This window comes from Arachis duranensis, chromosome 5, assembly GCF_000817695.3.
Source record: "Arachis duranensis cultivar V14167 chromosome 5, aradu.V14167.gnm2.J7QH, whole genome shotgun sequence".
NCBI classification, from domain to species: domain Eukaryota; kingdom Viridiplantae; phylum Streptophyta; class Magnoliopsida; order Fabales; family Fabaceae; genus Arachis; species Arachis duranensis.
In genome coordinates, this window is record NC_029776.3 from 85,035,033 (window position 1) to 85,057,869 (window position 22,837).

General features: G+C 40.1%; 1 protein-coding gene across 2 annotated transcripts; it reads right to left on the reverse strand.

Annotated features, from left to right (window-relative positions):
* Window positions 1-292: 292 nt before the first annotated feature.
* Window positions 293-3,699, reverse strand: LOC107490046 (heterogeneous nuclear ribonucleoprotein 1). 2 transcript variants are annotated; one of them, XM_016110810.3, is made up of 6 exons: window positions 3,444-3,699; window positions 3,166-3,206; window positions 2,850-3,013; window positions 2,640-2,739; window positions 1,885-2,054; window positions 293-1,053 (listed from the first exon to the last, which is right to left on the reverse strand). In XM_016110810.3, the coding sequence occupies exons 1-6, from the start codon at window positions 3,605-3,607 to the stop codon at window positions 544-546; spliced, it is 1,149 nt and encodes a 382-aa protein (XP_015966296.1). In that variant the 5' UTR covers window positions 3,608-3,699; the 3' UTR covers window positions 293-543. The 2 variants fall into 2 exon arrangements, with proteins under 2 accessions (XP_015966296.1, XP_020998610.1); XM_021142951.2 differs by lacking the exon at window positions 3,166-3,206 and having other exon boundaries at window positions 3,444-3,648.
* Between the last annotated feature and the right edge of the window lie 19,138 nt (window positions 3,700-22,837).

The following is a 22,837-nucleotide window of genomic DNA, read 5'->3' on the forward strand; positions in this document are numbered from 1 at the left end:
TGTAGTTATATCAAAAGCACCTCATTCTACCACCATCATAGTATTCCTTCAATTCTGAGAATACATCTGCTTTACACATCACTCAACAAAATCACTCTTACATCAATGGGGAAACAAAATGAAAGAAGAATCCATTTTTCTTTTGTAGTTGGTTTTGATTTCAGTAGGAAAAAAAATCTCTTGCAAGAAGCACCCAAGACATACTTCATATCTTATCTTACATGAATGAAAAGTCAGTAATCAAATGAAAATAAGAAGACAAGTAAAAACCATTGTAGCAACTACCAAGAAATGACAAACAAAATTAATACATCATCTTTGCAATTTGCAGCTCTTGCATCAATCACAACTAAGTTCAACAGGGAACCAAGGAGAATTTTAATCTAAAACTGAAAAATAAAAACAGTTCGCAGAAAATATAAGTGTGCGGGACAAATTTTCTTTCCTCCCAAAGAAATAACCCTAAAGAAACACAATACAAACTCTCGCTTTAATTTGGTGCTAGACATTAGTCCTAAAGATTAAAATATGCTTTACAAGCTTCTACCTTCCATAAGGATGATATCGACCAGCACCATATCCTCCTCTACTCCCATAAAAGGAGCCTCCGCTAGCCCCTCCATATCCGCCACCTAGTCCAGCACCATAGCCAGTTTGATAGGCACCACCAGCAGAAGAACCACCTCCAGCAGCAGCACCGCCATATGCCCCATAATTCTCACTAGCTCCACCATACCCGCCAAGATCATAGCCTCGGCTAAAGCCTCCACCACCGTAACGACCAGCATATCCCAAGGAAGGATCTCCTCTGTAGGGCCCCATTGCACCGGCATATCCTCCATACCCGCTGAATTCACTTCCATAGCCACCATAAGCACCACTCCTACCACCGTACATGCCACCTGACCGATAACCACCAACACCAAAGCTGCCACCAAATCCATCATAAGCATCTCCGTATCCACCACCATATGAAGACCTTGAGTCATTATAACGCTTGGATGACGTAGGTGGTGGGTTTGGCTTCTTTGGTTCAGCCTTCTTGATTTCCACCTAAAATAGAAGATAACAAACTTCCTTAATTGATAAAAAGTTTCGCATAATAGGAAAAACAAAAAACAAGTACCTCAAGGTTTTGGATTAGTCAAACAATTAGATTAGTATGTATAAGTTGGGGAAAAAACATGATTCACAAAGCAGCAACCCACAATAGTTGTCCAAACAGTGAAATCAAGAAACTTGTTGACTCAGGATAAAGAATCGCAAGAGGCATAAAAAAACACTCATGCAGATGAGCTCATGCATTTAAACATGAGGAATAATACAAATGGGGAAAATTTGTGACTCATCAGAAAAGAAATTACAGCAAGAACTTCCTCCCCACACCGTATTCCTTCCACAAAGTTTCTGCACACTATCCAATGACCAATGCTAACCTAGGCACCATGAAAATTCCACTCTAGTCAAGCCGTATGCAGACGGAAGAAGCTACATCCAAATCCAATTATATACAAAAGTAAACAATATAGCAAATGAATATTTGCTGAAGTGCATCATGATTAACGATCCAAAAATATTTGGACATGAACAACAGAGCTATAATAAACAACAACCAAAATCCTTGAACTTTTAGAACTGTTGATTCTTCAAACACAAATTTTAAGAAGCACTACAGGTTAGCCACAAAACCAAGATATCAGAATTTTACTAAGTGACTCCAACATGAACTTCGAACCAAAATGCAACATGAAAGCAAAAAATAATGAACCCTCAAGATTTAGAAAGTCAACCATAGAAGTAATAGCCCTTTGAATTCCATATATGACGTGTGCTGTGTACAATAAGACAATGAAGAAATAAATTTAGAATTGAAAGATTCTTCACCTGAGCTCCAGCAAACTCAATCCTGTTCCCCATGGACAGCAGATCATCAACAGCTTCCTCAGAGTCAAAGGTGATAAACCCAAATCCTCGAGAACGATTGGTGGAGTGGTCCCTCATTATTTGGTGATCCTTGACTTCTCCATAGCGCGTAAAAAAGTCTCTAAACTCATCTGCACATGCGGAACATACGAGTTCAAAAACCACACCAAAAAAAGTATGAAGCCATCTGTGCACAAACTTCATGATTGACAAGTCTCTTTTCTTTTAAAATCCAATAAATTCTTTTTGTGGTTGAGAAGCAGCAAATTGAGTTACTTAGAAAAATCTTTGAATCACAATATTCAAGTAATGATGAATACATTCAATCACTTATATACTACCATGAACTGATGATACACAAGGCACATCTTGCATATGTAAATGATGTGCACACAAGTGATTCATAAGATTTTCTCCAATGCAACACATATTTGAACATATCAAATAAAATAAATTATGGAGCTGTCTCTGTATACAATATCAGAGCAAAACCACCAAACTCACGACAAATCCTAAATAGTACTCTCAAACATGAAAAACAAAATCGAACTATAGAAATCAAAACTTAGATAACTTCTTATTATATATGATTATACGTCCACAGTGTCCTAAAATTTTGGAGTACACCCTCTCATGTCAAGGTTTTGTGCCGGGTGACCCTTGTTGACACCTCCTATTCAAGCAGCAATAATTTGGTCACTAACGAGGCAGCCTACCTTCAGTCACAGTTGAAGGAATTCCACCTACAAAAATTTTCTTTGTCCTAAAATCCTTAGAGCCAACAGCTCCCCTTGGTATCGTGCGCTTAATCTCAACCTATATATGATCCCAAAACCATAAAAGAGGCCATCAAATCATACATCCACTAATCACTAGAATAAGTCCTAAAGCTAATAGATCATAAAGTGCAAACCTTAGTTCCTTACCTGTTTGCCATTGATAACATGATTGTCCTCAATGACTTTATCAACCACAGAGGGATCAGCGTAAGTTATAAACCCGAATCCACGAGGCTGGCCGGTTTTGCGGTCCTTCATGATCACAGAGTCCGTAATCTCACCATATTTACCAAAGTGCTTCACAAATTGGGCTGCAAATCCATACACAAACACAACTCATATTGTAAAAAAAGAAGTTAAATGAGCAGCAAAAAGAGCACTAACCTGTAGAAGTGCACACTATAGAGAAGGGTTTGGAACCCTAAGAACTTATGATTCAGAAATTATAGACAAAAGCACTAACCTACGGTCGTATCTCTTGCTAAACCACCTATAAATATCTTTCTGCAAATTATGGGGCCGAGTTAAATTAGAACCAAATCTAAGAATACCAACATCTAACAACATAAACAACATATAACAAAGGGGAAAAAATTTTTCACCGAATTCTCATAAAACCTAATCTTTCCGAGGGAAAAGGTGAACTGAATTGAATTCATCAAGGTTGAATCTTTCGTGCGTATCAAGAATACAAAAAGGGAATAATTGAAAATCTAGAGAGAGAGGAGAGAAGTAAGTTACCCAGGGCTAGCACCATCTCCAGAAAGAGGTTGAGAATTGTGGTGATGCTCGTGTTCTTCGTCTTCTTCATCTTCTCTTCTGTGGTGTTGGAGTTCGTGTTCGTCTTCTCTGTGGGAGAAGGGTTCTCCGCCACCGACGAATTGTTCGTTGCCGGCAGAGTCCATCGTGAGAGAGAGATTTTGGCAACAGAGAACGGTGCAGAGAGAAGAGGGGAGAGAGGAGAGTAAAACGTAACCCTAGATATCAGATTAGGTTTATATAGCAGTCTCACTCACTCTGCTTCCTTTTTATCTTTATCTACCATCCAATAATATATATTTTCATAAATCAATAAAAATAATAATTGGAGTATTATTTTTAAATTAGTTAAATTTAATTTTAATTTTTACCCCTTATATAATATAATACTAACAGAAGTTTTTGTAAATTTTTCTTCTAAAATAACAATTATGACTCTAGTATAAAATATTTAATTTATAAACTAATATCACATTGTTATAATAGAACATTATATATATTTGAAATTAATTTAAACTGATAAAATATCAATTTTTTTATGTATTTAAATAAGTATCCAAAATTTGAGTCAATATAAAAAATTTAGTTCAAACATTTTAATTATTCTAGTATAAAATATTTAACATCACTTAAATAAGTATTAAAATTTTAAATTTTATGTGCTTGTTTAAATATCATTAAGTTCATAATAAGATCTTTTTTAATAATTTTTTTTTTATTTTTTAGCGTAATAAAATTTTAGTAATAAAAATAAAAGTACTAGAAAAATAAAAAATATCTTTTATGAAAAACTACAATTTACATTTTTCTAAAGATTTTTAAAAAATATATATTTTCACGTAATAAATAAAAAAATATTTTTATATGATTATACCCAGATATAATTAATAAATAAAAATATATTTTTATATGAGATATTCAAACATAAATTTTTTTTTGTACAAAATCTTTTAAAAAAAGATAACTTAAAAAATATATTTTTTAAAACACTCACCCAAACAAACCTTATATTATATATGCAATAATTTAAGAGTTTTGGTCCATAACAAATTATTTAGACTATTAAATTAAAAAATACTCTGAAAAAATATAATATATACACATTTAATAAATAAAATGGTAAATTAATTCTCACGTAAACATTAATTAATTAACTATAATGTACCCCATTTGTCTAATCATTCATATTACATATTATTTTACGATGAAGCATTATAATTTTACTTATTTAAAATTTCCTCGCATATTCTTATTTTGAAACGAAAAATACTACCTTATTATCTGGTAAATTAAAATTAACAACAACAATAATAATAATAGGCGAAGAAATGGGTTAAGGATGCCTTCTTTCAATGCAGAGGTACAAAGGTACAACAGCAGTTGAAGGATCAGAGGTGCTTTTAAAGGATTAGAGGTACAACACCAGTTGAACGAAAAAGCCTTCTTTCAATGCAGAGTGCGTAAATAAGTTTTCAGAAACGAAACAAGAGAAAATGAGGATAAGTATATATAAGCACATTAGGGGTATAAAGGTAAAACGACACAACCATTTAAGAATTGCACCGTTACCAATGTAACCGCCCCGCGCATGAATGCTCAAAACTCTAAGAGACGCGACGTTTGATTAGACACGACGGTTAAGAAAATTTGAATCACATCGGCTCCTGAAAATCACGTCGGTTCTTCAACAAGTTGGCTACGACCCCGAGCTGTATACTCGAACCCAACTCATGAAATGGCTTGGACTCGAATAAGGGCACTGTTCATACCATGGCCCAACGCTAAAGGCCCAGGATCCAATAAGACAAAAGGCCCAATCCAAAGATTGGCCCCCTCTCGCGACCGACTTCCACCAAAGAGGTCAGTTTCTACACAAAAGGAAGTCGGGGGTCAGACTAGCTGGCAAATAGCACTTATTCAAATAAGTAACTGCCCCTAAAATCTCTCAACCCACTTCCAAGAGTCAAATCCTAACCTCTCTAAGATAAAGGGACGGTTATTCTCCTTAAAAGGTGGAACCACTCCAACGGTGGTCATGGGTTCACCACTATAAGTACACTAACAACTCTCATATATTCCTAAGTTCCAATACATTCTAAACCTGCTTAACCCCATACTGACTTAGGCATCGGAGTGTCTTTGCAAGTACCACCCCCCATCCTTTCACATACACAACTCGGAGGCGGCTCCCAGACATAAACCAAGTCGGAGACCACCCTCCTCCAGCGCTTGGGCCTCACAAACAAGCCCAACCACCATCCAATTCTAGGTAAGCCCCGGAACATTGTTCATACCCTGGCCCAACGCTAAAGGCCCAGGATCCAATAAGACAAAAAGGCCCAATCCGAAGATTGGCCCCCTCTCGTGACCGATTTCCACCAAAGAGGTCGGTTTCTACACAAAAGGAAGTCGGGAGTCAGACTAGTTGGCAGATAACACTTATTCAAATAAGTAACTTCCCCTAAAATCTCTCAACCCACTTTCAGGAGCAAATCCTAACCTCTCTAAGATAAAGGGACGGTTATCCTCATTAAAAGGTGGAACCACTCCAACGGTGGTCATGGGTTCACCACTATAAGTACATTGACAACTCTCAGGTATTCCTAAGTTCCAATACATTCTAAACATGCTTAACCCCATGCTGACTTAGGCATCGGAGTGTCTTTGCAGGTACCACCCCCATCCTTTCACATACACAACTCGGAGGCGGCTCCCGGACGTAAACCAAGTCGGAGACCACCCTCCTCCAACGCTTGGGCCTCACAAACAAGCCCAACCACCGTCCGGTTCTAGGTAAGCCCCGGAACATTGGCACTGTTGCCGGGGACCCGAGAGATCATCAGTTGATAGTAGACAACTCACCGAAGATGGCCACGCCATGACCGATTCAGAACAAGAAAATCTGAACACAGGAAACAATGAGGCGGACATGACTTTCCACTAGGAAGCGAATGACCAACACAAAGAGGGTACCTCTGGGGTAAAAAACCCAAAGGTAAATTCCTCTGAAGGGCGTGAATCAGGAAAGGAAGGACCGCCCCATGCAGCTAAACTAATGGGATTGGAAATTCAAGACCTGCCCCATGCAGCTGAACAAAGCGTGCTTGGAAATTCAAGACCTGCCCACGGAGGTAGTAATCATGGACCTAGTAAATGGACTCAGGGAAGGCTCCTTCTCCCAGTCCATATCAAAAAGGCACCCTACCTCCCTGAACGATGTACAGGAAAGAGCTGAAAAGTATATCAACATGGAGGAAAATGCTAGACTACGAGAGCCGAATTGGCGGCCTGGACACTCTCACTTGTCGAAAGAAAAAGAGAGAGAATCCAATAAGAAAGAGGAGATTGGCATGGAAAAGTTGAGGAGATATCACTCTTGCACTCCTCTGAAAGTTTTCCTAGTCGATATGTATAGGGAAATTTGCCACACTAAAAGGCTTCAACCCCCTAGGCCCATCAAGAATAAAAAGGGGGGAAGTCGTAGCGACTACTGCGAATACCACAAGATGTATGGCCATCCTACAAATGACTGTTACGACCTCAAAAACGTGATAGAAAAGCTAGCTAGAGAAGGTCGGCTCGACAGATATCTCGTAGAAAGGTCGGACAATCATGGGAAAAGGAAGCGAGATGACAGCGATTGAAGAAACCTACCACCACAGACCCCAGAGAGACATGTACACATGATCTCAGGAGGATTTGGAGGAGGATGGCTCACCAAGTCATCTCGCAAGAGACATCTAAAGCGGGTCTACCAAGTCGGGAACGAGACTCCCGATCTCCCAACCATCTCATTCACCAAAGAGGATGGGCAATGTATCATTCCCGGACATGATGACCCAGTGGTGATAACCATAATCTTGGCAAATGCCAATCTCCACAGAACCTTGGTGGACCAAGGGAGCTCGACTGATATCCTCTTCAAGCCCGCATTCGACAAGTTAGGGTTGGATGAAAGGGAGCTAAAAGCTTATCCAGAAACCCTGTATGGACTAGGAGACATGCCGATAAAGCCACTAGGATACATCCCCCTCCACACGACCTTTGAAAAGGGGGAAAATTCCAAAACTCTAAGCATCGACTTTATAGTCGTCGATGTCGGGTCAGCGTATAATGCCTTAATCGGCAGGACTACCCTAAATCGGCTCAAAACAGTGGTGTCAACCCCTCACCTTTGCATGAAATTTCCAATACCTACGGGTATAGCGACGGTGCGGGGAGACCAGAAATTGGCAAGAAAGTGCTACAATGAAAGTTTGAACCTCTGAGGAAAAGGCAAGGAAGTCCACACCATAGAACTCGGGGGGGTAAAAGCTAAAGAAGAGCTGCGGCCGCAACCGGGGGAAAAAACTGAAGAGGTTCAGATCAGAAAAGAGGAAGGAAAAAATACCAACATAGGAGCCAGTCTAGATGGAGATTTAAGACAGAGGCTGATAAAGCTCCTGCGAGACAATTCTGACCTCTTCGCCTGGAAAGCTTCCGACATGTCAGGGATAGACCCTCAACTCATGTCCCACAAGCTTTAAGTACACCCCAGATCACGACCACTATAACAGCGCAGGCGTAAGCTCAGGCCAGAACGAGCTCAGGTGGTGAAGGAGTAAGTACAAGCTCTCTTGGAAGCCGACTTCATCAGAGAGGTCAAGTATCCGGCATGGCTAGCAAATGTAGTGCTGGTCAAAAAACAACACGGCAAGTGGAGGATGTGCGTTGATTACACTGACCTGAACAAGGCATGCCCCAAAGACCTATATCCACTTCGCAGTATTGATGCCTTGGTAGATGCGAGCTCAGGGTATCAGTACTTGTCGTTTATGGATGCTTAGTCGGGATACAACCAAATTCTGACGTATAATCCGGATGAAGAAAAAACCTCATTCATCACGCCTAGAGCAAACTATTGCTATGTAATGCCTTTTGGATTAAAAAATGCTGGGGCCACATACCAAAGGTTGATGAATAAAGTGTTCACTCCCCACATCGGGAACTTAATGGAGGTCTACGTGGATGACATGCTAGTGAAAACCAAGGAGGAGACCGACCTCTTGACAGATCTCTCGCAAGTTTTTGACACCGTAAGGTTACATGGGATGAGACTAAATCCCACAAAATGTACCTTCGTGGTGGAGGCAAGAAAATTTCTAGGATTCATGCTAACACAAAAGGGGATCAAAGCAAATCCCGACAAGTGCAAAGCTATTCTAGAAATGAAAAGCCCGACTTGCCTAAGAGAGGTTCAACAATTGAACGGCCGACTCGCTGCCCTTTCCAGGTTCTTGGCAGGATCAGCACTAAGATCCCTTCCACTATTCTCCCTACTAAGAAAAGGATGCCAGTTCGAATGGACTCTAGAATGCGAAGAAGCATTCCAGGAGTTCAAAAGGTTTTTGAGCCAGCCTCTAATTCTAACCCGACCCATAGTCGGGGAAGAACTCATCCTGTATCGGTCGGTAGCAGACAAAGCTGTGGCATCAGCTCTAATATGGGAAGATGAGGTCGGGCAGCATCCTGTGTACTTCACCAGCAAAGTTTTACAAGGCCCTGAACTAAGGTATCAAAAACTTGAAAAGTTTGCATACTCTTTAGTAGTTGCCTCACGCCGATTACGGCCTTATTTCCAAGCACACACAATAAAGGTGCGAACGAACTAGCCCATGAAGCAGATCCTCCAGAAGACGAACATTGCAGGCAGAATGGTTCAATGGGTAATAGAGCTTTCCGAGTTCGACCTGAAATACGAAACTCGGATGGTAATAAAAGCTCATTGCCTCACCGACTTCATAGTAAAATATGCAGGAGATCAAGAGGAAAAATCCACTACATATGAGTTATATGTAGATGGATCTTCCAACAAGGTTGGAAGCGGTGCAAGCATAATACTAATCAGTAAAGAGGGAACGCAAATAGAAGTCTCCCTCAAGTTCGAGTTCCCAGCTTCTAACAATCAGGCAGAATATGAAGCCTTGATTGCAGGGTTAAAGCTAGCAGAAGAAGTTGGTGCAACCAAAGTAATGGTATTCAACGATTCTCAGGTGGTGACTTCCCAAATAAATGGAGAATATCAAGCCAAAGATCCCAACATGAAAAGGTGCTTGGACAAAACCTTGGAGCATCTTAGGTGCTTTGAAGAGATTGAGGTCAAGCATATAACTCGGGACCTTAACAGCAGGGCAGACGCCCTCTCCAAGCTTGCAAGTACCAAACCAGGAGGGAACAACAGAAGCCTAATCCAAGAAACTCTCCCTAAACCCTCTGTGGTCAAAATAGAGGCTGTTCAAGATGTCATTGAAGTCACTGGGTTAGACCTCAGGTGGATGAAGCTCTTAGTCAAATACCTGAAATTCGACATCCTCCCCAATGAGAAAAAAAAGGCGAAAAAGATCCAGACGGAAGCACAAAACTACACACTGGTGAAAAATATCCTCTATAAAAGGGGAATATCAACACCACAACTAAAGTGCGTCCCGACCTCAAAGACAACCGAGGTGTTTTGAGGAGGTTCACAATGGAATTTGCGGGAACCATCTTGGGGCTAGGTCGTTAGCCAGAAAAGTAATCTGAGCGGAGTTCTACTGGCCGACCTTACAAAAAGATTCCACAGGAATTTGTGAAGAAGTGCCAACCATGCCAAATGCATGCAAACTTCCATGTAGCTCCCCCCGAGGAGCTCATTAGTATAACTTCCCCATGACCTTTCACAAAATGGGGGTTGGACTTGCTAGGATCATTCCCCCAAGCGCCAGGACAAGTAAAGTATCTAATAGTGGGAGTGGATTATTTCACAAAGTAGATAGATGCAGAACCATTGGCCACCATCACCGTTCAGAGAAGTCGAAAATTCCTCTACAAGAACATTATCACCAGGTATGGAGTACCTCACTCTATCACTACCGATAATGGCACTCAGTTCGCCGACTCAACCTTCAAAAACCTGGTATCCAGTATGAAGATCAAACATCAGTTTACATCGGTGGAACATCCACAAGCAAATGGACAAGCCGAGGCAGCAAACAAGGTCATACTGGCAGGGTTAAAGAAAATGTTACAGGACGCAAAGGGGGCCTGGGCCGAGGAGCTCCAACAAGTACTTTAGGCTTATTGCACCACACCTCAGTCTGCCACAGGGCAAACACCCTTCTAACTTGCTTATGGCATAGAAGCCATGATAACAGTCAAAATCAACGAGCAAAGTCTAAGGGTGAGCTTCTACGATGAGGTTGGAAATATACAGGGGCATAAAGAAGAACTTGAGCTACTCCCCGAAGTCCGAGAACAAGCCCAAATTAGAGAAGCAGCATTGAAACAAAGGATGACAAACAGATATAACAAAAAGGTCATTTGAAGAAGCTTCGTCCCAGACGATTTGGTTTTGATCAGAAACGACATATGAGTCAACAAGTCTGGGGAAGGAAAGCTTGCCGCCAATTGGAAGGGACCATACAAAATTAAAAAGGTCTTAGGAAAATGCTACTATAAAGTGACCGACTTAAACGGTACCGAGCTACCTAGGTCGTGGCATGCTTGTAACATGAAAAGGTACTATAGTTAAAAACGAACTCCACTCCTTGATGTACTCTTTTCTCAACTTCATGGTTTTTCCCCAAAGAAAGGGTTTTCCTGAAGGGGGTTTTTAACGAGGCATCAAAGTGGGGACTAAGGGGCAACAAAATTTTCAAAACCTTTAGTAGCAAAAAAGTACCTTTACAAATAAATAAAGATCTTTTTCCATATCTCTTTACAAATTCCTTTTAATATTTTCACTCTCTCCACGAAACGCGCTGACTTAAACTCGACAAAACGTGAAAATCCCATGAATTGACCTAGATGGTCGTCAGGATAAAACGACGAGGTACAAGTCAGTGCAAAGAGGTTATAAAAGCTGATCATGTAATAACTCAAAGGCCAGCCGACTTGTGAGTCGGAAAACCCGAGAAGAAACGAAATGCGTCGCAAGAATATCCTAATTTACAAAAACTCAATAAAAAATAATTGAGTACGAGGAATATCAAAAAGAGATAAGAAAATCCATCGAAAAACCAAAGGCAGAAACTGTCCCCAACTTTTAAGAAAAACTTAGACAAAGGATGGCCGGCCGAGGTAGAAAATTTTCCAAAAAAATAAAGGGTTTTTTTTCAACAAAAAGAAAAAGATCAAAACAAGTTTTTCAAAACCTAAAGAGAAAGCATGCAGATCAACATAAATATAACCTAAAACCCTTATCCAAAAAAGGGTATTTTTAATTTTGTTTACGGCCACAAAGGGTCAAGAAGTGTTAGAAAACAACCACCATAATAAAACATAAAAATTGTTTAAAAAATGAGGGACCCACGGGCCGGGCCCCATATAGCCATCATAAATTAATTGGAAGAAGGAAGGTCACCACAATCAAGAGGAAGATCATCGCCAGGAGGAGCAATAGGAGTGCCATCAGGACCAGGGGGAGAAGTCAAAGCAGGACCAACAAGGGACGGGGCAGGAGGATCAAAACCCTTCTCGGAAGCCTTCGAGGAACTCAAGATGTCTCCTAGTCGGGGAGGGGACTCTATTATCCGCTGACCCCGAGTTTTCAGCTCGAATTCAGACACAGGTCGAGGGGGAGAAACAATAGCCCCATCAATCATGACCTTATCAGGATCCAAAGGAGAGAGATCCAGGTCGGGAGCAGTAACCCCGACCTGTTCCTTAAAGATCCTCCACGCCTCCTCGGCTCCCTCAGCGATGGAGTCCTCCAGCTCCACATAGGCATCCCGAGCTCTCACCAAATCCTTTTTCACCTCCACAACGTCCTGGAACAAACTCGAAAAGTTCTGTTTCGCTTTCTCCCTCAGACCCTCTGTTATGGCACACCGGCCCATCAATTTCTTCTCTTCCTCCCGGAGACTATCCCTCTCCTCCTTCAACCCGGTGACCTCCTTCTTCAACCTCTTCTCAGTTTTTTGATATAAAAGAATCCTCCCCTCTAGCTCCTCAACCCTCAGGGATGAGCCCAAAGAGTTGAGGGGAGTCTTCTCAAAAATATCCAAAAGCTTAGTGCACACCCCCGCCGCCCTAACACTCCCCTGAACCAGAAGATTTAGGTGGTTTCGAACGGAAGCATCATCCATACTTATACGAGTATGAGGATAGATGTAATTTCGAACAAACTGAGGCACATCAGACTTTGCCTCACCTTCAAAAGAAGGGTGGTGCACGAAATTGCAATCACACCTTTGCAATTCGCACAACTAACCAGCAAGTGCACTGGGTCGTCCAAGTAATACCTTACGTGAGTAAGGGTCGATCCCACGGAGATTGTTGGTATGAAGCAAGCTATGGTTATCTTATTAATCTTAGTCAGGATGCCAATAAGGTTCTTTGAATTTAATTGTAAAAAGTGAAAGTGTTTGGAATAAGTAATTGTTACTCAATAATGGAGAATATGTTGGAGTTTCGGAGATGCTTTGTCATCTGAATTCGTGTAACATAATGCTTCCTCACTTTCAAAAGTGCAAAGTTCCTTCCATGGCAAGTTGTATGTAGGGCATCACCGTTGTCAATGGCTACTTTCCATCCTCTCAGTGAAAATGGTCCAAATGCTCTGTCACAGCACAGCTAATCATCTGTTGGTTCTCGATCATGTCGGAATAGAATCCATTTATTCTTTTGCGTTTGTCATCACGCCCAACAATCACAAGTTTGATGCTTGTCACAGCTATTCAATCCTTGAATCCTACTCGAAATACCACAGACAAGGTTTAGACTTTCCGGATCCTCATGAATGCTGCCAAAATATTCTAGCTTATACCACGAAGATTCTGATTAAGGAATCTAAGAGATACTCATTCAATCTAATGTAGAACGGAGGTGGTTGTCAGGCACACGTTCATGGATTGAGGAAGGGGATGAGTGTCACGGATCATCACCTTCTTCATAGTGAAGCACGAATGAACATCTTAGATAGGAACAAGCATGTTTGAATGGAAAACAGAATAATTGCATTAATTCATCGAGACACTGCAGAGCTCCTCACCCCCAACAATGGAGTTTAGAGACTCATGCCGTCAAAGAGTATATAATTCAGATCTAAAAATGTCATAAGATACAAAATAAATCTCTAAAAGTTGTTTAAATACTAAACTAGTAACCTAGGTTTATAGAAAATGAGTAAACTAAGATGGATAGTGCAGAAATCTACTTCTAGGGCCTACTTAGTGTGTGCTGGGGCTGAGACTTAAGCTTCTCACGTGCCTGGGCTGTTTCTGGAGTTGAACGCCAGGTTGTAACCTGTTTCTGGCGTTGAACTCCAACTTGCAACCTGTTTCTGGCGCTGAACGCCAGACTGCAACATGGAACTGGCGTTGAACGCCAGTTTATGTCATCTATCTTCACGCAAAGTATAAACTATTATATATTGCAGGAAAGCCCTGGATTTCTACTTTCCAACCCAATTAAGAGCGCGCTAATTGGACTCCTGTAGCTCCAAAAAATCCATTCCGAGTGCAGGAAGGTCAGAATCCAACAACATCAGCAGTCCTTTTTCAGCCTAAATCAGATTTTTGCTCAGCTCCCTCAATTTCAGACAGAAAATACCTAAAATCACAGAAAAATACACAAACTCATAGTAAAGTCCAGAAATATGATTTTTGCTTAAAAACTAATAAAATTCTATTAAAAACTAACTAAAACATACTAAAATCTTCATGAAATTACCCCCAAAAAGCGTATAAAATATGCGCTCATCACAACACCAAACTTAAACTGTTGCTTGTCCCCAAGTGGCTAGATAAATAAAATAGGATAAGAAGAAATTAAGAAACAATAATATCTCAGAGTTTCAAGTGAAGCTCAGATTCTAATTAGATGAGCGGGGCTAGTAGCTTTTTGCTTCTGAACAGTTTTGGCATCTCACTTTATCCTTTGAAGTTTAGAATGATTGACATCCATAGGAACTCAGAATTCAGATAGCATTATTGATTTTTCTAGTTTAGTATGTTGATTCTTGAACACAGTTACTTTATGAGTCTTGGTCGTGGCCCTAAGCACTTTGTTTTCCAGTATTATCACCGGATACATAAATGCCACAGACACATAACTGGGTGAACCCTTTCAGATTGTGACTTAGCTTTGCTAAAGTCCCCAATTAGAGGTGTCCAGAGTTCTTATGCACACTTTTTTGCCTTGGATCACGACTTTAACCACTCAGTCTCAAGTTTTTCACTTGGACCTGCATGCTACAAGCACATGGTTAGGGACAGCTTGATTTAGCCGTTTAGGCCTGGATTTATTCCCTTGGGCCCTCCTATCCGTTGATGCTCAAAGCCTTGGATCCTTTTCACCCTTGCCTTTTGGTTTTAAGGGGTATTGGCTTTTTCTTTTTCTTTATCCAATGATTCCTTGTTTTTTTTTCACTGCTTTTTCTTGCTTCAAAAATCAATTTCATGATTTTTCAAATCATCAATAATATTTCTCTTGTTCATCATTCTTTCAAGAGCCAACAAATTTAACATTCATGAAATTCAATATAAAAAATATGCACTGTTCAAGTATTCATTCAGAAGATAAAAAGTATTGCCACCACATCTAAATAATTAGAGTTTTTCTTATTAAAAACTCGAAAAATATAAATGACCTCTTTATTCTAAAAATCTATTATTTTATTCATGTTTGATGATGATGAGAAAAATAAATTATAACTTAATTGAAAATAAAATCAAAATAGATATACTAATTACTACTACTCCTATATAACTTCTAAGGTAAATTCCTATAATAACAACTATCATAGAATTAAAGCTAAGATTAGGACTCAACAACCTTTATTTTGAGAACTGGATATTCCTCTAGTCTGTGGAGTGCTTGGTCCTTCAAGAGATAGTTTTTGACGCTTCAGTTCCTTTAAGTCATGCCTTTGCTCTTCTTGTTCCCCAAGCAATTTGCAAAGTATGCTATTTTGATTATTCTGTTCTTCCTTTATTTGGTCCATAGCTTCTTGCAACTTGGTAACAGATGCTTCAAGATGCTCCCAATACTCAAATTGAGGAAATTCCGGGAGGAATTCCTGTGCTCTCCTCTTGATGGGGTCATCCTTCACTTGTTATTTTTCCATTGATATTTTGGTGATTGGTCGCTCAACTGAGATATACTCGGTTATTCCCATCTTCGCTCCAGCATCTTTACAGAGCATAGAAATTAAGCTTGGATAAGCCAATTTGGCATCTTTGGAATTCTTGTTTGCGTTTATGTAAAGTTCACATGAAATCAGTTGATGAACTTCCACTTCTCTCCCCAACATAATGCAATAGATCATCACTGCTCTTTTAACTGTGACTTCAGAACGGTTGCTAGTGGGCAATATGGAACGCCCAATGAAGTCCAGCCACCCTCTGGCGACTGGTTTGAGATCTTATCTCTTGAGTTGATTTGGGATGCCCTTGGTGTTGGTGGTCCACCTAGCTCCAGGGATGCATATATCCTCTAGAATCTTGTCCAAGCCATTATTTGTTCTCATCATTCTCCTATTAAAGGAGTCTGGGTCATCTTTCAGCTAAGGTAGCTTAAAGATCTCCCTGATTTTGTCAGGATGAATGTGAACAATCTTTCCTCTGACCAAAGTCTGATAGTCATAGAGGGCAGTTCCAGATATTCTCTGCCTGTCTGTTTGCCACAGATTAGCGTAGAATTTCTGAACCATGTTTCTTCCCACCTTTGTTTTAGGATTAGCTAGGACTTTCAAGTTCCTGTTTCGAATTTTCTCTTGAATCTCCAGATATTCATCTTCTTTCAGATCGAATTTGACTTTCGGGATTACTGACCTTAGACCCATTATTTTGTAATAATGGTCTGAATGTTCTTTGGTTAAGAACTTCCCTTGATTCCAAAGTGGTTTTGGAATACTCTCTTTCTTGCCTCTTGGAGTGGGTTGTTTTTCTTTAGGGGTCATGATCTTAGTGGGTATAGTGATCACGGATAAACACACCAAACTTAGAGGTTTGCTTGTCCTCAAGCAAAAGAAAAGAAAGGAGAGGGATAGAAGAGAGCTAGCATCGAATGGTGGACGAGAGGAGGGAGGCCGAATGTGGATTTAAAGGGAGGAGGGTGGGTTTCGAAAATTTTGAAGGAAGATAAGATAGAAGATATGCTTTATGAAAGATAAATATGATAAGAAAAAGATATAATTTAAAATTAAAAAGTTGTGAAGATATTTGAAAAAGATAAATCTGAATTTTTATTTTTAAAAAGATTTTAAAAGATAGTCTGAATTCAAAAATATCACAATTTGAAAAAGAGTTGGATTGGATTTGAAAAGGATTTGTGTTTATGAATTAAGATACATTTGATATTTTTGAAAAAGGGATTTTAGAAATTAGGATTAAAATTTTTGGAATTGAAGTTGAAAGATAAGAGTTTGTAATATGTTTATGCAAGAAATCATGAATTGAAACATGAAAATTGGAAAAAAATTTGAAGTTAAAACAAATTTACCTCCTCCCCACAATCCTGGCGTTAAATGCCCAAACGCTGCATGTTTTGGGCGTTTAGCGCCTGTTTGCAGCTTCTCCTGGGCGTTCAATGCCCAGCTGTTGCTTCTAGCTGGCGTTGAACGCCAGGAACTCCTTTGTCACTGGGCATTTTTCTGAATGCCCAGGACGCTATAAATCTGGCGTTGAACGCCCAGAAGGTGCTTCTTTCTGGCGTTGAACGCCCAGAAGGTGCTTCTTTCTGGCGTTGAACGCCCAGAAGGTGCTTCTTTCTGGCATTCAACGCCCAGAAGATGCTTCTTTCTGGCGTTGAACGCCCAGTAGATGCTTCTTTTGGGCGTTTAACGCCCAAAACAGCTCTTATTGGCTTTTTCGCACCAGTGAGCTTCTTTTTGCTGTTTTTATCCTCTGAATCCTTCTGTAACTCTGTGAACTCAAGCAATTGCTATTTTACCTTGAAGATAATTGACATATACCTGTAAAAATCAATTAATTAACAAATAAACTTTGTAAATGGCTGGATTGCCTCCCAACAAGCACTTCTTTATAGTCTTTAGCTGGACTATTACTGAGCTTTAATCAAGTCTCAGTTTTGAGCATTCTTGCTCAAAATTGCTTTCAAGATAATGTTTAACTCTCTGTCCATTAACAATGAACTTTTTGTTAGAATCATTATCCTGAAGCTCCACGTATCCATATGGTGACACACTTGTAATCACATATGGACCTCTCCACCGGGATTTCAATTTCCCGGGGAATAATCTGAGCCTAGAATTAAATAGCAGAACTTTCTGCCCTGGCTCAAAGACTCTAGATGATAATTTCTCATCATGTCATCTTTTTGCGTCAACAAAGTTAGAACCAAACTCAAAGCGAGAGGAGTGAGAATTCATAATAGTTATCAGAAATAAGGGGGAAAAAGGAGAAACAAATAAACAAGTAAAAGAAAAAAAAATATATATATATATATATATTTTGAAAAATATTTACAATAACCAATAATAAGGCACACGTTTGCAATTCCCCGGCAACGGCGCCATTTTGACGTTAGGATTTTTTGCTAGTAAAGAATTTTACAAAAATAGTCGCGTTGTAGATATAAATTCTAAACCAACAGAAATCCCTTTGCGCAAACGTTTTGGTTGTCACAAGTAACAAACCCCTTTGAAATTGATAACCGAGTATTCAAACCTCGGGTCGTCTTCTCAAGGAATTGCAGGGAAATATGTTCTTATTATTGGTTATGAAAAAGGTAAAATTGGGGGTTTTGGAATTAAGGAAGAAGTATGACAAGTAATTTAAATGGCAATTAAAATAAATAAACAACTGTAAAGCAAACTTTTGGCAAGGTATGAGAAATTGGAAGTCCACACTTAGTTATTCTTATCACTAATAATGAAAGTTGAATCTTAATTCCACTTAGTTAACCTTTGCTAAAGCAAAGGAAAGTCAAGGGACTAATTAGTTAGACCTTCAAATCCTATTTATTTCCTAAGAAAAGGTTGGGATTATTGAAGTTTAGTTCAATTAGCAAGATAACAGTTATCAATTATATTGAGCTAAGATAACTCCTGAGTTACTGATTTCTTAACCAAGACCAAAAAGAAAAGAAATTAAATCTATTGGAATAAAATATCTTCAGATTGGGAATAATCAATAGCATAAACAAAAGAAAGCAATATTAAACTAAAATACCTCAAATATCATTAAATAGGAAAATCATCATGAATGTGGCATAAGCCAAATAGGCAACATAACTAATATAAGCATTCAAGTATCTGAAAATAAGAAATAAATGTAAAGTAAAAGAACCTTGAACCTGGGATTGAGAGTCACTCCTAAAACTAAGAGAAGTCCTGAATCCTAAATCCTAATACTAAAGAGAGAGGAGAAAACCTCTCTCCAACTAATCTAAATCATGGAAAGTGACTAAAAATTCAGAGATCCCCCGAATGAATGCATTTTCCCACTTCATAACCTCTGGTCTATGCCTTCTGGACTTGGATTTGGGCCAAAAGGGGCTTCAGAATCCGCAATGAGCGTTTTCTGCAATTTCTGGTGCGTGGCCTCTGTCACGCGTCCGCGTGGGTCACGCGGTCGCGTCGATTGGAGTTTTCTTTGTCGCGCGGTCGCGTCAGTCATGCGGCCGCGTCGCTGCTTCTTTGCTCATGGCACGCGGTCGCATCGTCCATGCGATCGCGTGGATGCCAGTTTCTCCAAAACTCCGTTTTACGCTTTCCTTCCATTTTTGTGTGTTTTCTTTTCCATCCTTTTAGTCATTCCTGCCTTAGAAGATCTGAAACTACTCAACACACTAATCATGGCATCGAATGGAAATAGATGTAATTAAAATAATTAATTTTAAAGCATAGGAAACATGTTTTTCACATACATCACATAATAAGGAAGGGAAAGTAAAACCATACAATTAATATGAATAAGTGGGTGAAGGATTGAATAAATCACTCAAACTAAGCACAAAATATATCACAAAATATGGGTTTATCAACCTCCCCACACTTAAGTAATAGCATGTCCTCATGCTATATCCAATGTAAAAAGTAAGGTTGAAGTGGTTGAATGCTATGCAATGCAATTCTAATCTAAATGCAACTAACTAAATGCATCATGCAATTCTAATTTATTCACTCATATATAAAGCTTACATGTAGTTAAATTACTTCACATTCTCAAGGAGTCGTATATACATAGCCAACCCTTAGATAATACTAAAGCACTTTTACAATTGAGATGGGAAAGAAAAATATTTTACAAACTTGTAAGACAATTAGTAATTTAAGCACAGATATATGTTGATGAGCTATTGAACCCTTACTGGATTTTGTGTTTACTCTCTGGTCACTCAGTGTTTATTGGGTTAATCACTCTATTCTTCTTTTTATCCTCACTTTCTATAACTTTGTTCTTCATCTAACCAATCAACAATTATAAACTATAGACATACCAAAAATCATGAGGTCTTTAATTAAGGTTGTAATGGGGCCAAGGTAAAAGTAAGGGTATATGTATAAGGCTAAGTGGGCTAATAAGTGAATCCTTAATTAGTCTAAGATTTCACCTAACATACATAATTTCTAAAGTAAAGCTTCTCTACCTGTTTTCCCATATTTTTTCCACTTTTGATATTACATGCTCATATTTTATTTTTATTTTTTTGCTCTATGTGCACTTGCTTTAATTTGCATTTTTTTTATATGCACATGGTAATTAATTATTTTAATTTTACATGAGCATGCTTCCCAAAACATCTTTATTCTTTTCAACTCTTCTACCTTTGTTTCTATCATCCATGTTCCATAAAGTTTTCCCACACTTAAACAATTACACAATTTCTATCTTAAGCTAACCAAAGATTCAACTTGGGATTTTTTTTCTGCTTAAGGCTAGTAATGTGGTTATAAGACAAGGGGGATGGGGGCTGACAAGGGTGATGTAAAAGGTAGGCTTTATTTGGGATAAGTGAGTTAAAATCAAACAAGGCCTCAATCACTCTCTTGGTATGTACCTATATTCTATATTCGGACATATAGATTAAAACAAAGCAAAGAACACCAGAATAAAAAAAGAAGGATGGAACACACAGGAATAAAATATTATGGTTTAAATGTAACCATACAATTAAGCTCAAAACTCACAGGCCGTATGTTCTCAAACTCAATGTAAAATATATTGGATGGCTAAAGTTTTAGTGTTCCTCCTTGATGAAATGTTGTTAACTTAACTGCATGATGTAATACTTTATATACAAAGTGTGTGGATTGTTTTGATCTTGTTTAAATTTCCTAGTCTACTCCTTTTATTTTGATCAAGTTAAACTATTATATGCCAAAAGGGTAAACTATACTAATTAATCCACCTACTCTATAGCTAATAAGTTAGAACTGCAAACTAAACTAAATGGCTAAAATATGAACTAAAGTGCAAAATGCAGAAATAGAGTAAAAATACATGAAAGTAGCAATGTATAAGTACTCAGAAAATAAAAAATAAAAATAAAGAGAAAAATACAGAAAAATAGCCAAAATAAAATAAAAAAGGAAGGGTCTGTAGTGGTTCACCAAAATAGTATGCCAGAGATGGCGACCTCCCCACACTTAAAATAAAGTATCGTCCTCGATGCTCACTCAGGTTGGGTGTGAAGGAGTGTCAACTCCGGAAGGATGGGTAGCTGGAGTCTCTGTGGTGGTGGTCTGAGGATCCGGCTGCTGCGGATGAGGTGCTGACTGTATAGGGATCTCGGGATCTGTAGCCTAAATCTGAGGTGGGTCCTCCTGCTGGGGTGCAGGCTGCTCCGAGCCTGCCTACGCAGTCTCTCTCTATGGATGGGTCTCCTTCTCGTGCGCATCCTCCTCCTCCCCAGATGGCTCTGATGGTGTGTCAGGCTCGGAGGGGATGTCACCGCCAAATCGAATCAACAGCTTCAAGTGCTCATAACGTCGTCGGCTGCGACGCTCAGATCTCTCATACCGGAGCCGGTTGCAGCACTCCATCCTGTCTAGCTGCTGAAACAAGCGGTGTACTAGGTGATAAACTAGCTCCGAGGCAGGTGGAGGTGCAGTAGTGGTAGCAGGGGTAGCTGTGGAGGAAGAAGGACCATCGGAAGGTGTAGCTGTCTCGGCAGTAGTAGTGAAGGGTGGGGTCTGTAGCCCAAAGCCAGAAAGTTCCTACTGTGAGGAATAATCTTCTTGCACTCAGCAGCAGGTGGCCTCTCATCGGCATTCTCCCAAGGCACGTCAGCTCGACGGCCCAGCTGTATAATCAAATAGGGAAAGGGAAGAGTACCTCGGACGTGGACCCTGGCCATGTAGGACCGGATAAAGCGTGGCAGGTACAGGTCCTTACCCTCCATCACACACCAAAGGAGGGTGACCATAGCGGCTGGTATCTCTGTCTCATGGGTACTCGGCATAACATAGTTGCTCAAGATCTGATGCCATAGCCGAGCTTCATCATTTAAGTAAGCCCGCTTGATTCTCTTAGGCATGGTGGTGTCCTAACCCATTTCCCACGGAACAGTCGGGTCAAGGGCTATCCTGGCCTTGACAGCATCCCAATCAAACTTCATGAAACACATGTCCTCCTCAGCCTGTTTGTACCCATCAGGCTGATCGGACTTGGGTGGGAGCTGCAGAATGTCCTCAATGGCCTCTTCAGTGACCAGTATCTGCTTTCCTCTTAGGTTCACTACATCCAGGGAAGTGATGAAGTAATTGTAGTAAAATTCTCTTACCCAAGATGCATTGACCTCTGCCAGGTTTCTCTCCAAGAAGAACCAGCCTCTCTCTTTGATCTGATCAGAGGTATATTGCTGGAGTTCTCCTGGGATCTTTAGAGTTCTCTCCAGGTATAGGTTCCTGGTGGTTGGGTGGTAGAGAGGAAAAGAGGGGGGAGAGGGTTTCGGAAGGGGGGCGCGACTGATAGGGTTCGCGTGACAGGGGGTTATAATTCAAATCCACGCGATCGCGTGGCTGGGGTAAAATGGGGTTGACGCGATCGCATGAGGCATGCGATCGCGTCACGTGAAATTGTGCTAAACGCACGATTCCAGCATCGCGTCAGCGCAACTCTTTGTCTCCTTTGGGGTGGTGTGCAATCCGCGTGACGCGATCGCATCGCTCACGCTGTCGCGTGGGATTAGTGTATGCGCATGTGACGCGATCGCGTCAGGGACGTGACCACGTGGTTCATTTTGTGCGAAACGCACAATGGCCGCACGATTCCAGCCCAACTTTCTGGGCGTTGGATCTTTTACGCCGTTTTCCAGGTCACGCGACCGCGTGGATGACGCGGATGCGTGAGAGGTGTTTTATCGCAACTGACGCGATCGCATGAGTGGTGCGGTCGCGTCCCACGCCCCTTTTTTTTATGCAGGGATGCAAATATGCAGTATGCAGAATG